Below are 16,680 nucleotides of genomic sequence, written 5' to 3' on the forward strand. Positions count from 1 at the left end.
TAGCTTCCCATTATGTCAAACCAGAAAACTATGGTTAATGTCTTCTAAACTATTGGCCAGAATATATAGCCATGTTGACATTTGTATCCTGGCCTGTTTGGAAGCCATTAACTTGTGGCCCTCCAGATGTGACTGCTGTTCCCATCAACCCAAGCCAGGGTATACAATTGGTGAGTTCTGGTTTGTAAAACATCTGGAGGGCCACAAGATGCCCATCTCAGCTATAAACGATAGATCCCAGTTCAGTAATGGGAAGCTATGGTTAAGCTGTGGTCATTTGGAAAGTTGGAATGATTTCTAGGGAAAAGTTCTGGTGAGCTAGGTTTGACCCATGCAGCCTGTTTGCCACCACCAGCTTTGGTCAAAGAGGGAGCTAGAGTGTAATTAGCCAGACCAGCAAAGAAGCCTTGTGAGGTCATGTGGTGCAGTGGTTAGAGTGTTGGACTGGGACTTGGGAGACCCAGGCTCTAGTCCCAACTCAGCCATGAAGCTGACTGGGTGACTTTGGGCCTGTCAGTGACCCCAGTCTAAAAGGGTTGATGTGAGAATGGAAAGAGGAGGATCATGTACAATGGTTTGGGCTCCTTGGAAGAAAAATAGGATATAAATATAACAAATAAAAATGTGTTAAGTCTTATGAAAAGCAACAAGATCAAGATGTGAGGGGCTCCTTAAAGGAACTCATACCTACCTCTGCTGATTTTTTGTGGCGGGGAGAGGATTTGACAGTTCTGACCACAGAGATCTGACTACACAAACTCTTGATAAAATGCACATTTCAACAGATAAAATCCCTTCGACTTTGGCAGATTAAAAAAAAAAAAGATTATTAGCAGCACAATCCTACATATGTCTATTCAGAAGTAAGCCCCACTGAATCAACATGGGCTTACTCCCAGGTATGTGTGTACAGGGTTACAGCCTGGGCATAGAACAGAAATATTTCTCTTAACATTATTAAAGCAATATTATACGAGTTTTACTTAAGCATCTGGGCTGCACAATTCAGGGCGTTCATTTTCTTTCATCTCCTAAGAACAAACAGGCTTAAGAAACAGTCATATAATTAAATACACAGAAGACATTTTGTTTTCTGGCTTGTAAAACTAAATGCCAAGACATCCCTACCTGGGCTGAAAAGCCGCAGAAGAAACCAAACCAGAAGTGCACCAGAGTGAAGGCAACGTTTTTGTAGAAGAAATAACACAAGAACTTGCACATTCGAAAGTAGGACCATCTGCCATGAACAAGCAAGAGCCTCTGAAGGTATCTGAACTGTGCAAAAGAGTAATCGCTGTTCAAAATAGCTTGGCTGCCTTCTTTGCCACGGATGCCAACACCTATGTGGGCACCTGCAAGCAATCCATCAAAGGGGAAATGAGTAGTCACACCAACAGGTAAAAGATATGAAAAGTTAAACAACCAGCACTCAGGTGAGGCCCTGGGTGCCAGGGACTGGGTCCCCTAGGCCAATCATGCATTCGGCACATCCACCCCCAAACCCCAAAGGCAGATCTGTGCTGAGGTTTTTGATAAACTGGGAAATGTTTTGCCCCTATTTTCTGTTAAATGGAGAGGCAACCCCCTGACCCGCATCTTCGAAAGCAGAAATATTATCATTTATATTTATTTATTTATTTATTTATTACATTTTTATACCGCCCAATAGCCGAAGCTCTCTGGGCGGTTCACAATTATAATAAAACACCCCCAAAATTCTCCGTGAGTCCCTGCCCAAGGAAGTGATGCAAGTGGCTACCAGGAAGAGGGCCATTTCTGCTGTGGCACACTGGCTGTGGAATGAGCTCCCTAGAGAGGTTCACCAGATACCTACGTTGTACTCCTTTTATTTTTCCCAGTATTTTAGCCCTTTACCATAGCAATCTTTTTGCTCTGCTGTTTTAAATCGGTATTTTAAATCTCTGCATTGATGCTTGGTTTTATTCCGGTTGTACTTTTATATTGTGGTTTTATATTGCAGTTTTAAACTTCCATATTTTATATGTTATAGTTTAAATTTTTGTGAACCCTTCAGAGAGCTTCCCGAAGGCAGATGGGTGGCCTGACTTAGAACATTATCAGACGAGTGTTTTATTGCACACTTGGTTCTGGTCACTCACTCTTTTCGCGGGTCCTTTTGATGACGCCATCTGCCTTCCACATGTCTCCTGCCCCTTCTGCCCATTTTTCCATCGCAAAAAAGACCCAGAAAATCTGCCCTTTTCAGCTGTAGTGAAACATGCTGCCATTTCCTGCTGTGTGCAGGAGAAGCAGTGGGATAAAAAATGCAAACTGAATGGGCCATGTGATCAGTGTTTACTTCTTCCTTCCCCATGTAAAGAAACAGGAAGTATTTTGGGACAGAAGCAAAGGGGGGAGCAACAGTAGAGAAACCCAATTTCCCACTGACTGATGACACGCTTAGCCCCACCATCCCCAGTCAGTGCCTCGCTCATCTCCTTGATGAGGATGGAAATTGAACAGGGAGGATTTTTTAGAACAAAAGTCTTATGATGCAACCCATGTCTCTCCATCCATTCCTTTAGCAAGAGATCAAAACATACTTCGCTAGCATTGGCAGTGCTGCAAATTGGGGATTACTTTATAATCAATATACTTCCCATGGTACCACCATCTAATTATACTTAAGAATGCTTCAACCATCAGAGTTCTAATCCTTAATTTGGATGGCCTGCTTATAATGAAACGATGCTCAAGAGGCAATGCCATTTTGGGAATGCTTGGCCAACACCCATAAAAAAATAATCTTTACAATGTGCAGCTACAATCCAAGGCTCTTAAAGAACCTCTTGCATAGGTTTGTAACATGACAGAGCCTTCAAATGGTCATTCACTACTAGTACAAGAAAGAAGAAAGGAGGAAAGAAGATCATTTGGTGGCAACCTCTCCATTTGAATCTCCCCTGAAACTGAGATTTCAGAGAATGCTTTCTAAAAACAGCAGTATTTCTAGCAAATAAAAATATGAAGCTGCCTTGTGGTATGTTTGGTTTGTGGTATGTTTGGTTTGGCCCAGTATAGTCTGCTCTGTCTAGTGGTAGGTCTTCATGAGGATAGGAGAAGAGCTGTCCTGGATCAGACCAAAGGTCTACTTGGTCCAGCATTCTGATCCCACTTGGAAACCCAGAAACAGGACAGCAGTAGCACCCACCTACCCGTGAACCCTAGCAACTGGTATTGGATTATTGGAGATAGTATACAGCCACATAACTAGTAGCCACAGATGATCTTCCAAGGTATCAGACAGAGGATGATCTGTCCCATTCCTCTTACCTTGCTGCTGTGACCAGAGATTGAACAAGAATTAGTGACTTTCGGATGGTCATCCAAAGATTACAGAACTCTTTCCCAAAGGAGGCTTAGTTGCCCTGATCTTTTCCGTCCTTTTGGAAATGGGTAAAAATGCTCTTCTAGAGAACTAAGCTAGTTCTATGCTTTTCTATTGAATCTTATTTTTACATTATTTTTTATTTCATTCATTTAGTGCATTTCTATACCGCCCCATAGTCAGAGCTCTCTGGGTGGTTCACAGTTGTTGTTTTTAATGGTATTCAACTTTTATTAGTACTTACTTCTATTAATGACACTTATTTCTATTGTTCTTAATGGCTTTATTTTTTTAATTTTGTTTTAAGCTGCCTTGGGGTGGAGGTGCTTTTTTGGGTAGAAATGTTGGGAATATACATTTTTTAGAAATAAACAAGCAATTAAAAAAAACTGGATCCTTATGCATGCATGCCATATACAGTACCATTGAGAAATTGGTTGTTTTTAGATCTGAGTAAAACCATCTTGATTTTATTTATTTAGAATAGCCATTCCCATTCTGTGCCCCCTCCAGATGTGTTGGACTACCACTCCCATTGCCCCTGGCCAGGATGATGGAAGTTGTAGTCCAACATATCTGGAGGACACCAGTGCGCTGACAACTGTTGTGGCCGATGACACATTCTATTTAATGTTTTCAAACCACTTTCAAAGTGTTATATACTGCTTAGCGTAGATCTGGTCTAGGTTAGGGAAGTTTGATTTAGAGATATGGTTTACCCCATCTGTGGGCCATGTATCTAATGCTCAAAACCTCTTCCCCAGTAAGTCCTTCACAGTGAAATACCATTAAAATGTCATATTTTCTCTTATCTTGAGGAAATGACATAATTAAGATGTCTTGGGTAGATCACGGCCAAAATTGGACATATTGGACTTCAATGATAAGAGCTGAAGAAGAGCCTTCTCCTGGAGGAACTAACTACATACAGGAGGCTTCTTCTTCATCATCATCTTCTTCACCACCACAGAAAGGAGAATTCAAACATACCATTGCCCACCACTTTCTTTCTGAAGCAATACAGTCCCAAGATAGCTTTACCACATTCCTCTTTCCTGAATCAGCTATGACACATTCACTCTGTATCAACCGAAAAGTAATCATGGATGGAAAATGAGCCCAAGGATATCCTATAAATCTACCCTGTGACTGGCTGGTTGGAACCTATATTTGTGTGAAAGGGTCAACATGTGGGAAAGCCAACACACACACACAAACCTCTACAAAATTGTTATCATTCTTATCAAAATCCACACATTTCATAATCCATTTGAAGCAACATTTCGATGGCAATTCTAGCAACTACAAAAATGCATCACTGCATTCTTCATTACCATGGACACCATAGAACCTGGCTGTCAGTCCATAACATCCTCTCCAACCCTAAATGCATTTGCTAGGAAGCCAATCCTAGCAGGAATTCATGGGGACATATCCATCAAGTCGTGCTGTGCATATGATCGAAAGCAAAGCAGGTGGGAATTTTCCAGGGTTAGGGGCTCACAAGAAACTAGGCTTCAGAGGTGTATCATGATGACATGTAGCCAAATTTTCTTATCATTCCTTTCATAGGGCCAGCATACAAAATATCCGCTTACTTTTGATCATTCCAATATCATTAGCCCCATCTCCTATGGCCAAAGTAATGGCTTTCCTGTGCTTCTTAATCAGCTCCACCATCTGGGATTTCTGCAAGGGAGTGACCCAGCAACAGATCACGGTTTTACAGGCACAAGCAACTGCCACAAAATCATCTTCCAGATCAGCCTCAAGGGAATGAACCTGCAGATAGAAAGGGGCAAACATCTCAAGGGCCTTATGAGTTTTGTCACACAATTACTAGATATTATATCTAACATATCACCCACATATCCTTGTGGTATGTCTAGGGGGCGGGCGGGAGTGTGATGTGAAACCACGGCACAAAATATTTCCCTGCTTCTGGTCCTAGTCCCTGATTGCTACTCACAGAGTATCGGGAAAACATCACGTGTCTCTTTTACTAGCCGTTTCTGGTGAGAAATATGGGGTCCTTGTACAGTGAAATCCAAGGACGAAACAAAGGCAATTCAGAGCTGAGAACATTTAGCACAGAACATGGGCATTTTTCCAATATGACACTCTCAAAACATTGCAGTAATTTAGAACACAACCCTATGGATGTTTAGACAGAAAAAGTCCTAGTAACTCCCAGCCTCCCCCCACCAGCCATTTAAAGGCATCCTCTGTTTGAAGAGTTGTCTGGTCCAAGTTTGCTTTAAAGATAAAGGAATATTTTATGATGATGAAGATGAAGAAGAAGAGACAACCAGGACTTGAGGTTGTCCATCAAGAGTTAGGACCTGGACAGCAGACTGAGCAGGCCTATGTATCACCTGGTCACTGTCTTCCCAACTATGATTAGATGCATTTCTATTTAAATGATAGTAACTATTTCTAAATTTGCATCTATACATATAAAGAAGCACACACAAATTTTACACAAATTCATGTCCTCTCGCCCCCGCCCCCCCCCCCTTTTTTTTTTTTTTTTTTTTTTGCAAATGTGTTTCCTCTGTTTTGGTCATGTATAACTGGCCATGCTTTAAAAAGAGGCTCCATTATTCATTGAATGCTATACCTGTATCACCTCTCCCCATCTGCAGGCTTATAGCAGGTGAGGTGGCGATTTAGATCAGGAAAATGGCATGGGAGGTGTGTGTTTTTAATAAATCAGGAGATTCAATCACAAATCTAGCATCAATCTATCCTCAATCTGGCTGGCAATAGCCTTACTACAAAGATCCACCAAATGTCTGCTGTAAGGCCGAGTCTAGTGTCAAGGGTAGGCATGGTTGGGCACCTGCCAAGGATCCACACCCCACCAGGGGCCAAAGGACAAAATCCTCCTGGACTTGCTCCTCTCCACTGAAATCTGCTTGTTCATCTGACCTAGACAATGTTACAGGTGAGAAAGAGGAGCAGTAGATGCCACTGGCTTCCAGCCTGCTCACAATATTCTGGCTGGACATCAGGAAAAATGTCATGACTGTTAGAGCAGTACAACAATGGAACCAATGACCTAGGGAGGTTGTGGGCACTCCCACGCTAGAGGCCTTCAAGAGGCAGCTGGACAACCATCTGTCAGGTAGGCTTTATGGTGGATTCCTGCATTGAGCAGAGGGTTGGACTTCATGGCCTTTTAGGCCCCTTCCAACTCTACAATTTTATGATTCAAAGATGAGAAAGAGGATGAAGTGCAATAGCAGCTAGTGACAATTGTGGTGGGAAGGTAGACTCACTGTGGGAAGGGGGCCATTGTGGGTGTCTTACCCAAAGGCCCTCAAAAACCTGCCACAGGCACCATTTAAAGGTATCACCAGGCTAACTGAGAGAACAATTGGTCTTTTCCCATGGCCATAAAGACAAGTTGCCTAAAAAAAGAATACTGCTCTGAATGTGTGTATTTGCAGGACATTTGAGAAATATGAATTACATTTGTCCTTCCTCCCACCCCACCAGCACCTTTGTAATCTTCCCTCCTTGGGGTGTGCCACCTTCTTCTGCTATTAAACCATGCTCAGAGACACATTCCTCTTGCAAATGTAAAGGGAAAGGGGAAACCCACCAAAATGAAGATCAAAGTGCCTGTAGCAAGTTTATTTTGCACTTACACAACAAACTACATTCAAAGTTCAACCAGAGCCTTTTTATGGCCTTAGAAATTCAGAAGAGTGTTTCTCATACTTGTTTCCAAGATTTGGAAGCTTCCCAGCATACAAGAACGGCTATAAAAGTAAGATTTTTTTTTTCTGTTATGACAAGAACCAGGTTTCTTAATCAAAGCCAAGTGTTTTGGTATCCCTGTAAAAGCTGATATTTAGAGAAACCACTTGAGGTATCTTAATGACATTAATTTGGTACAGTAATGACTTTCAGGTCAGCCTGTGCTCTCAAATAGCAGACATGAGGAATATATTCGCTATGACGCCCTCTCGCCTCTGACTTGCTGCTTCTTTAAGTAATTGGCAATGACTTATGATATTCCCCCCATACAAATACTTAAACAATACCAGTGGTCAATTTCTAATTAATACAGTTGGGGGGGGGGGGGGAGACTGCACCAAGTTACTAATTTGATTTCCATTCCAAAGCTATCCAAAAGTTAAGATGTTGTTTCTAATTGATCCTCTGTCTTTGTGTTTAGCTTTCTTGTGAAATAGTTTTGAGTTTGGAGAGAATTCTGTCATGGTTAGAACACCAAAGCCACATGATTATTAGCAGTGGGAAGGAAAGGGGGGGAATCCAGAAACAATTCACTCACAAGGCTATGTCCATTTATTACTAATGCAAAATCACTGGTGACGGCTTCTTCAAAGTGCTGTCCTGAGTCTTGGAGTTTTTCATCATAAGCATGTCCACCGGGAATGTCCCTGCTTAATCCAAACATATGATCTTTTATCTTCCTAAAAATATAAAATGCATCTATGAGAGAGGGGCTGGGTCTTGATAAAGAGACATCCATATTCAGGAGAGAAACATCAACAAAGCAAGAGCTTCGCTTGATGTTTTTCCCCGCAACAGCTCTCACAGCAGAAGAGACAAGCCTTTGTTCGGTTTTAAAATGGCTTGTTTCTTCAGTACTAGGAACTGTGATGGCAGAAAGAGCAAACATGGTTCTGCCCGGGTGCATCATTTCCTTCCATGCTCAGATATACTTTTGCAGGATGCTAGTCAAGCTCAAAGCCCCTGAAGAGTAGACGAGCTCTATGTGAACAGATCTGCTAAGTGGGAAGAGTTTTGTTCCAAGCAAGCGGCAGTTGGAAGCCCACCCTTGCCAGTGGATTTTCTCATGAGCAAACCAGGTCAAACAATAGGTTGTGCTAATTACTCATAGACCTCACATTTATAACAACCCTTTCTACACAAGGCTGTTAATCAGCTGTATTTACTTTTGGGTTCATCATGGAATTGAGATCCAAGTACTAGATGAAGAGTGTTTCCTTTCCTGCAGTTCCACTACATAACCTCTAAGTAGCATTGTGGTGTAATCAAATTGCACAAATACACAAGTGGGAAAGGGTGTTTTCTTTTGTTTTCAGAAACAATACCACATTTCCCTTTAAGAACAGAAGTGAAACTAGAGAGTGATGATGTCATCTAAAGAGCCATGAAGAACTGCGAGTAGGGAATGGGAATGATGAACACATAATAAATGCTTCGTGTAGAAAAGATACACAATGTCTCTTGCCACACTGCCGCAAATCATGACAAACAGAGTTCCTCTTTAACCAGGAACTCACTTATTTCAACGCAGAAGTGGAGTGCTAATTAGGGACAGTATCAGTGCTATGCACTCCACTAGCATTTTTCTCAAGGCATATCCCAAGAAAAAGATGAGAACCTGATCTAATTGGTTAGTTACAGCCTCCGAACAACAGCCAAGTTCATATCATCTTGTCCTCCTTGTGGAGTTCCTACTGGGGCATTTGGTTGGCCACTATGGGAACAGAGCACTGTTGATGAATCTCCTCCGGCAGGTCATTCTATAATCTGGGAGCAGCAGAGGAAAGGTCCTCTGGGTAATAGTTGTCAGCCTTGTTTTTGTTGACTGGAGTAAATTCTTCCCAGAGGACCTGAGTGTGCAGGGTGGATTGTATGGGAGACGACGATCCCGCAGGTAGCCTAGACCCAAACCATGTAGGGCTTTAAAGGTGATAACCAACACTTAATACTTCACACAGAAATTGGTAGCCAGTGAAGAGATTTTAAAACTGGTGTAATGTGGTCACCCCTAGGTGTACCGGTGACCAGCCTGGCTGCCATATTTTGAACTAGTTGAAGTTTCCGGACTAGGCACAAAGGTAGCCCTATGTAGAACGCATTGCAGAAGTCACTTCTACTTTCCATCAATGTTGTAACGTCCAAACAGGGAACTCATGCATTTTGCACATGTTGAAATGCTGGAGGTTCCTCAAGCCTCTGACGCCTGTGCATCGCTTCACAAGAGATACGTGGAAATTCCCTTCTCAAATGTGACATGCCGTAGAAAGTGAAAGTGTTGCTATCTCTGACACCACCCAGAATTTGACAGAATACCCAATCAAGGAAAGCAGAGAGAACAGCCCAAGGTAGTTGAATACAACCTAATCATTGCTTTTAAATATTTTTTACCTAAGTTCTTCCCGTACTTCATTTTTCGTGTGACCAGCTGCAATGAAAATCTCACCCATGGCATCTGTGAGCATCTGACAGGCATAACCAATGTTCATAGCAGTTTCTTTAAAACACATACACAAACAAAAGAACATATTAACAGTGGTGAATGTAAAATTGCTGACATGGGTGTTGTATATGAACACATACCGAAATACCATTTTTTTGGCTCAAAAAAACCTTTTCAACTTATAAATCAGGGGTGGAGAAACTTTCTCAACCCAAATTCAATTCCAGAGAAGATCTTGCAGCCATCTGGGGAGCTGGGACCCTAGGAGGGCCAGATTCGTCGCACCGGCCCTGCTATAGATTGCTCCCATGTACATGTAAAGGTAGTCAAAGGGCAAAGGAGAAACAGACTCAAAGATGGTCAAGTGAGCTCCTTAAAACCCAGTACAGGCATTACACTTTAAGGGTTCAGTCCTATCCAGATGCCCATCAGCCTCTAAAATCAGAGACTGATGGCAGAGTATGAAGAGCATGGAAGAGATTGGCACCTCTGCGCTTGTCCCACTCTGCATTTTTTCTAGACAGGTGCTTTTGTCCATCTAGCTAGGGCTCTGCAGAAGAGGAGGGAAGGAGGCTAAGGAAGACTGGGGATAGCTCATATCCCTACTCCCCCTCCTTGCCAATAGAAATACCCCCTTTCTATCCTCTCTGAGGTTGCTTTTGCAAGCTTGGAGAGGCCGCCGGCATGGTTCTCTCCATGCCAGTTGCAAGGGGGCACTATCTCCAACCTTGGATCAAGGAATCGAAACTATCCTATGTCCGCCCAGATGTTGATGTATGGGTGAATGTGATTCATCCAATCCTTCCCAATCAGTAATCTACTTGTTGCATTTTGAACTAATGGAAGTTTCCGATTCGTTTTCAAAGGCAGCCTCATGGACAGCACATTTTGAAGACCATGTGAGGTTATCTCCAGAAGGTAGATCATTGTGGCCAAAGTATTGAGGAGGAGGCACAGTGGGTGTACTGGCCATCGCTGGTAAAAGGCGTTTCTAAGAGGACAATTTAAAAACAACAAGGGTGGCCGGTCACAGGTCTTTCAGAACCTTGGACAGAGCACAGGGAGCAGATAACTAGTTCCATGTTATCCATGTCAGCAACTGAGCACTTATTCTCTCCCAGGGCTTGACTCCCCCCTCCCAGGCTCCACCCCCTTGTTAAGGAATGGAGAGCCTTAAAGCGGCAACTATCTCTAGCACTCTATTACCTCTTCAGTATTTCTCAGCAGGCACATTCAGGACCTGCCAAGGGCCCACACCTCAGCAGAAGCCCACGGACAGCAGCCTTTGACACGGTTGATCACGATCTTCTCTTAGATTCCCTCCATGACCTTGGACTCTGTGGCTCTGTCTATAACTGGTTTGCCTCCTATCTAGAGGGTCGCTCTTTCAGCGTGTCGGCTAACGGCAGCTCGTCCTCCTCCTTTCCCCTTTCAGTTGGGGTTCCGCAAGGCTCGGTGCTTGGCCCGCTGCTGTTTTCTCTATACATGCTGCCCTTGGGTAAACTTATTCAATCTCATGGCCTCCAATATCACCTGTATGCCGATGACACACAACTATACCTCTCATCTCCGGAACTTTCTCCTGATGTCCACGATCGTATCTCAGCATGTCTTTCAGATATCTCAGCCTGGCTGCTTCATCGCCGTTTGAAACTCAATATGGCAAAAACTGAACTGCTTGTTTTTCCTCCTAAACCTTCTCCTCACCTCTCATTCTCTCTTACTGTCAACGATGTCACGCTTACTCCGGTCAAGGAAACTCGTAGCCTTGGCTTTATATTTGATTCCTCGCTCTCCTTTATTCCTCATATCGAGGCAGTAGCTAAATCTTGTCGTTTCTTCCTGTATAATATTGCCAGGATTCGACCATTTTTGTCTGTCTCTTCTGCCAAGACTCTCGTTCACGCACTGGTTATCTCTCGGTTGGACTACTGCAACCTCCTCCTCTCTGGCCTCCCCTCATCTCACATCAGTCCACTGGTCTCTGTCCACCACTCTGCCGCTAAGATCATCTTCCTGGCCCGCCGCTCTGACCATGTCACTCCGCTTCTGAAATCTCTTCATTGGCTCCCAATTCATTCCAGAATCCAATATAAACTTCTCCTGTTGACCTTCAAAGCTTTTCACGGTCTAGCTCCTGCCTATCTCTCCTCTCTCATCTCACACTATTGCCCCGCTCGTGCTCTTCGCTCCTCTGATGCCATGCTTCTTGCCTGCCCAAGGGTCTCTACTTCCCTTGCTCGGCTTCGCCCATTTTCCTCTGCTGCCCCTCATGCCTGGAATGCTCTTCCAGAACACCTGAGAACTACCAACTCAATCACAGCTTTTAAAACACAGCTAAAAACTTTTCTTTTCCCTATAGCTTTTAAACTTTGAGTTTGTTCTGACTCTATACTGTTAGCTTCACCCTTCCCGGTGCCTGTTTACACTTCCCTGTCCCTGTTTGCATTCTCTTTCCCTCCTTATTGTTTACTACAACTTTATTAGATTGTAAGCCTATGCGGCAGGGTCTTGCTATTTACTGTGTTATCTGTACAGCACCATGTACATCGATGGTGCTATATAAATAAATAATAATAATAATAATAATAACTTTACGTCTCCACCATTGCAACCCACTTGTTCACCTGCCTCTCATTCTGTCCCAGAAAATGGTGGTGCTGAGAAAGCAAAACAGTCACAGTCCCTGTCGACTTGCTCACTGGCTCTCTGCCTGTTAAGCAAGTGATAGCAATGGTGAAAAGGAGGAGGAGGAGGAGCTGGTGACAATGGTGGTGAGAAGGTAGACTTGCTGAAGGAAGGGTCCCATTAGGAGTGTTTTTCCCAAGGGCCTTCAAATGCCTGGCGTTGGCATGGAACACATCACCTATCTTGGGAAATGGCCTCTGTGGAATGTCAGGCTCTTGGGGTGAGGATGCCGGCCTCTCAGTGGAAACTGATTTGGTTAGGTTGCAGTCTCCAAGGGTCTTGGGTTGTGTTCAGGCCAGGCCAAGTGCCTCAAACATCTGCCCCACAATCACACCCAACTTAGCAGGTCCCTAATCCTGTGTGTCTATATCCAGGTCACTGCTTGTCATTGTGATTGTGGCAGCCGTTACTGATGTGAGTGATTGAATCCTCAAAATGTTTGTCAAATAAGTCACCTTGAGTTATCAAGGGATCCTTAATGTCCCCCTTTCTGGAGAAGTCAAAGGTGGCCCCAACCACCAGGAAGGTTCCAATGAATGGCTGAGAAGAATTGCTTTTTCAACCATTGAGAAGGCTCTAAATTAGCCATTGTCTGCATTTGAAGACTCTGAACTCATCCTAGTCTCACCAGTTGCAGAGGATGCTTATGGGTGGTCATCTTCGCATCCCACAGTGCAACCTAGCCATTGACCAAGGCCACCCATGGTGCTCAATTAAGAATTATAAATATATCTGTTTGTTTGTTTTTAATATGTCATCAGCTATGTGGACATCATAGAACAAAGTGTTAAGTCCAGAGTTCTTACAGCAGCCTTTTCAATAAGTTCACAAATGCTACTAGCTCCATAGTCATCTCTGGCCTAATAGGATTTTATTATTAATTATTATTATTATTATTATTATTATTATTATTATTATTATTATTATTTAAAAAAGGAAAGTTTCTGTAAAACGTCCTTGCCTAGTCACCTGGAAAAAATTCTTACTCATCACAGCTGACCGCAAGAGTGATGATTTACAAACTTTAGATTGCAATCATTTTTCTCCTTGTTTTTAATTACTTCGTTAAGACAGCAAAAAATTCTAACAGTTGTATGTGTTAATCCTCTCCCTCTTGTGAACTAATGGAAAGTGTCAATTCCAAGGGGGAGTGTAAACCGTAATGCTGCCAAGTGTACCCATTTATGTGGTGTTCCTCTGTACTCAAGTCCATAAATAGTACAATAGAACACATGAGATGTTTGTAAAGCGAAATTCCAACAGTCAGGCCTTCCCCCTTCCTGCTGTGATGAGGAACAGAATGAGAATAATGACGGAAAGACGAGCAAAACTCAGGATATAGAAAGAATGTCTCAAATATTTGGCTATTTCAAACTAGATCCTAATAAATCATACCCATGAGTGCTGAAATAATTAGTCGAAGGACTGATTCACACATTACAATGGGTTCAAAGATTGAAAACTCTTCCATTACAAATTCCTGGACACCCACAGAGTATACCTACATTACATTTTTGTATACAGTTTTATACTAGTTTCACAGGCTGCCTTCCCCCAAAGAACCCCAGTGAAAGTACTCATAGATCTACAGTTCATAGAGTTCCCTGGGGAGATGAAATTATTAATAAGCCAGCTTAAGATCAACATTGGAGACCCTGTTTGTTCTTCTCTTCCTCCAACTCGTTTATCCTCACAACAACCTTGTCTGGTAGGTTAGGAATGTGCATCAAGATTGAGAGCTTTCTGTTAACCCTTCACAGAGGACCAATCATGACACGGAACTAAAAACTTACCTTGCTTGTCACCTGTTAGTACCCAGATCTTAATGTTGGCTAATGATAAGCTAGCAATGGTTTCTGAAACTCCTTCTTGTAATTTGTCTTGTATAGCTGTGGCACCCAATAACTTTGTAAGGAAGCAGAAGAGATCAATTTGAAAGACTCGTTAAAAATATAATTGTCAACAAACGTGTGCTCTTAATTCTTGATATAACCTGAAACGCCTCAGCATAATAACAGCTTTGTTGATCACCATCATCATAATCTCCAGAAATTGTGCACTTTCCCAACTGAATTCCCCCAGTAACACAGCATTGGGGGAGAGCACAATTTTGGCAGTGAGGGTGGCCAAGCCTCAGAAAAAGCTCACGTGGCCTGACGAGCAGGGAGTGGATGGCTGTGGCGACAGGGCAAGCATCCGACACAGGTGAGTTCGTCCACCCCTCTTCAGGACAGATAAAAAGAAGTCCTCCCTCACATAATGCATAGTTTAACTACGGGATTCACTTCCACAAGATGTAGTGATGGCCTCCAATTTGGATAAGTTTGAAAGTGGATTGGAGAAATTCATGGACAATAAGGCTATCAATGGCTACTAGTACTGATGGTTATATGCTACTTCCAGTATCAGAGGCAGTAGGCCTATGTACACTACTAGCTGGTGAACATGGGCAGGAGAGTGCTGTTGTACTCATGTCCCGTTTGTGGGTTTCCTATTGGAGCAGCTGGTCAGCTACAGTGTGAACAGAATACTGGACTTGATTGACTCTTGGTCTGACTTGATTGACTCTTGATTCAGCATAGATCTTCTTATATTCTTAATCAAGTGAGCAATCCTAACCTGCAGATTCACTGGCTGGAAGGTGGGTTAGGATGAGGTGGATATGCCCCCCCCCCGGCATTCATCTTAGCAGCCGCTGGTATAGATATACTACTGCCAGTGTTACCAGGGGCGCTAGCCCCCAAAGTGGGGTGTTCTGAAGGCATGTTGGGGGGATATTGGGGGAACCTTGGATTCACTGGATCCAAAGCTCCTTCATTCCCTGGATCTAAAGTCCTTTCGTTCCAGAGTGATCATTCCATGATCAGGCACATCAACTATGCTAGCCTGGTGCTGTTATAGTTAATGACCCCTCCGTATTGGCTTCAGTTCAAAAGACATAGAACCTAACATGTATTTTGAGGTCCTCCAAAAGAAGGCATCAATCAACAGGCCTTTGGAAGTGGTGGATCACCTGCCACTTCACTCCCACCTCAACCCCACCATGTTGGAATTGTTCTGTAACTAAGTAAATAAGGAAAACATTTTTACTGCAGATTGACTTGCATACCTTCAGGTCTCTTTCGATCTCTTCATATACTGAGTTAAGCTGTTCCTCCCGGCTATCTTGCGAAGCGTTTGCCTTCTGATAAACTTCAAACCACTCCTGGAATTGCTCTTCATTCACATTTTTGTATGCCAGAGCTAAAGTTCGAAGGCCTTCTCCAGCGAACTCCTATTATGTGTGCATAACAAAAGTTCAAAAATGCATGGTCGGATTATGCTAATCATTACACACTTCCCCACCCGCAACACACACACTTTTAAGATGTAAAGTCACCAAGCTATGTCAATTTTCACATGTTAGGGTAAGTTTCAAATATCCATTTTAATGAAGGATCAGGTAGCAGAGGATCAGTTACCAGCCTCGGCTGGTAACCAGAGCAGACAATACTAAGGCAAGATGGACAAATAACCCAACTTGATATAACACTCTATATTTCACAGAATACAGAGTGTAGCAGTGAAGGCTGGTGAGTCCAATGTCAATGAAGCTTTGAGTCCACTCTGGGTTTCAGTTCGAATTCAAAAGAGCTGGCCAAGGTGCTGAACTCAATGCCCCAAATGGGTCCATCACCTTGGACAGCTCCTTTAGATATCTGATGGCTCTGCCCGAAACCCAAGGCAGATTCAGAGCCTCACTGACATCAGAGCCATCAACCTCCACTAAAGCACAGTGACAAAATGTCTGCGCATTTTAATTTAATGTATTTATATCCAACCTTTCTTTCATTGCATATACAGTATTGGACAAAGAAAACAAAGGGAAGACCACAAGCTACATGTACTGGTCCATTACACATAATATAATACCACAAAATAATGCATGTAAACAGACAATGGTACTAAATATTGTGTATTAGCCGATATAACAAAATATGTGTACGTCAGTATTATGAGTGCCTCTATCAACCCACAAGGTAGTCAAAGTATCAGCATTCAGGCTAATCACTGTGGGTTGATTAGAGGCACTCATAATACTGACTTATACATGATATTTTGTTATAATGACTAATACACGATATTTAGTTCCATTGTCTGTGTTTACATGCATTATTTTGTTGTATTATATTGTGTGTAATGGACCAGTACATGTAGCTTGTGATTTTTGTTATAGTGGGGCATTTACCTCTATGTACATGCATGTATATGCACATTATAACTGGATGTGTATTACGGTGGTAACTATAGCATCCCACTTAGTTACACCCGTTGTTATGCTTATATCAGCCTGATTATTTGTGTAAAATAGATGATTTGCAACAAAACGGTGGTGATTGTAGTGGCATTTACTATATTATTATTATTATTATTATTATTATTATTATTATTATTATTA

General features: G+C 42.6%; 1 protein-coding gene across 1 annotated transcript in view; it reads right to left on the reverse strand.

The window, feature by feature from the left end:
* Positions 1-16,680, reverse strand: part of ATP8B4 (ATPase phospholipid transporting 8B4 (putative)) — a 95,922-nt gene that overhangs the window by 12,876 nt on the left and 66,366 nt on the right. Inside the window, exons 17-22 of the mRNA XM_063142650.1 lie at positions 15,352-15,516; positions 14,036-14,147; positions 9,503-9,608; positions 7,653-7,794; positions 4,948-5,131; positions 1,129-1,352 (exon numbers count right to left, since the gene is read on the reverse strand). Of these exons, the coding sequence (XP_062998720.1) occupies positions 1,129-1,352; positions 4,948-5,131; positions 7,653-7,794; positions 9,503-9,608; positions 14,036-14,147; positions 15,352-15,516 (933 nt within the window). The remainder of the gene's footprint in view (positions 1-1,128; positions 1,353-4,947; positions 5,132-7,652; positions 7,795-9,502; positions 9,609-14,035; positions 14,148-15,351; positions 15,517-16,680) is intronic.

The sequence above is a fragment of the Elgaria multicarinata genome, chromosome 16 (assembly GCF_023053635.1).
Source record: "Elgaria multicarinata webbii isolate HBS135686 ecotype San Diego chromosome 16, rElgMul1.1.pri, whole genome shotgun sequence".
NCBI lineage: Eukaryota > Metazoa > Chordata > Lepidosauria > Squamata > Anguidae > Elgaria > Elgaria multicarinata.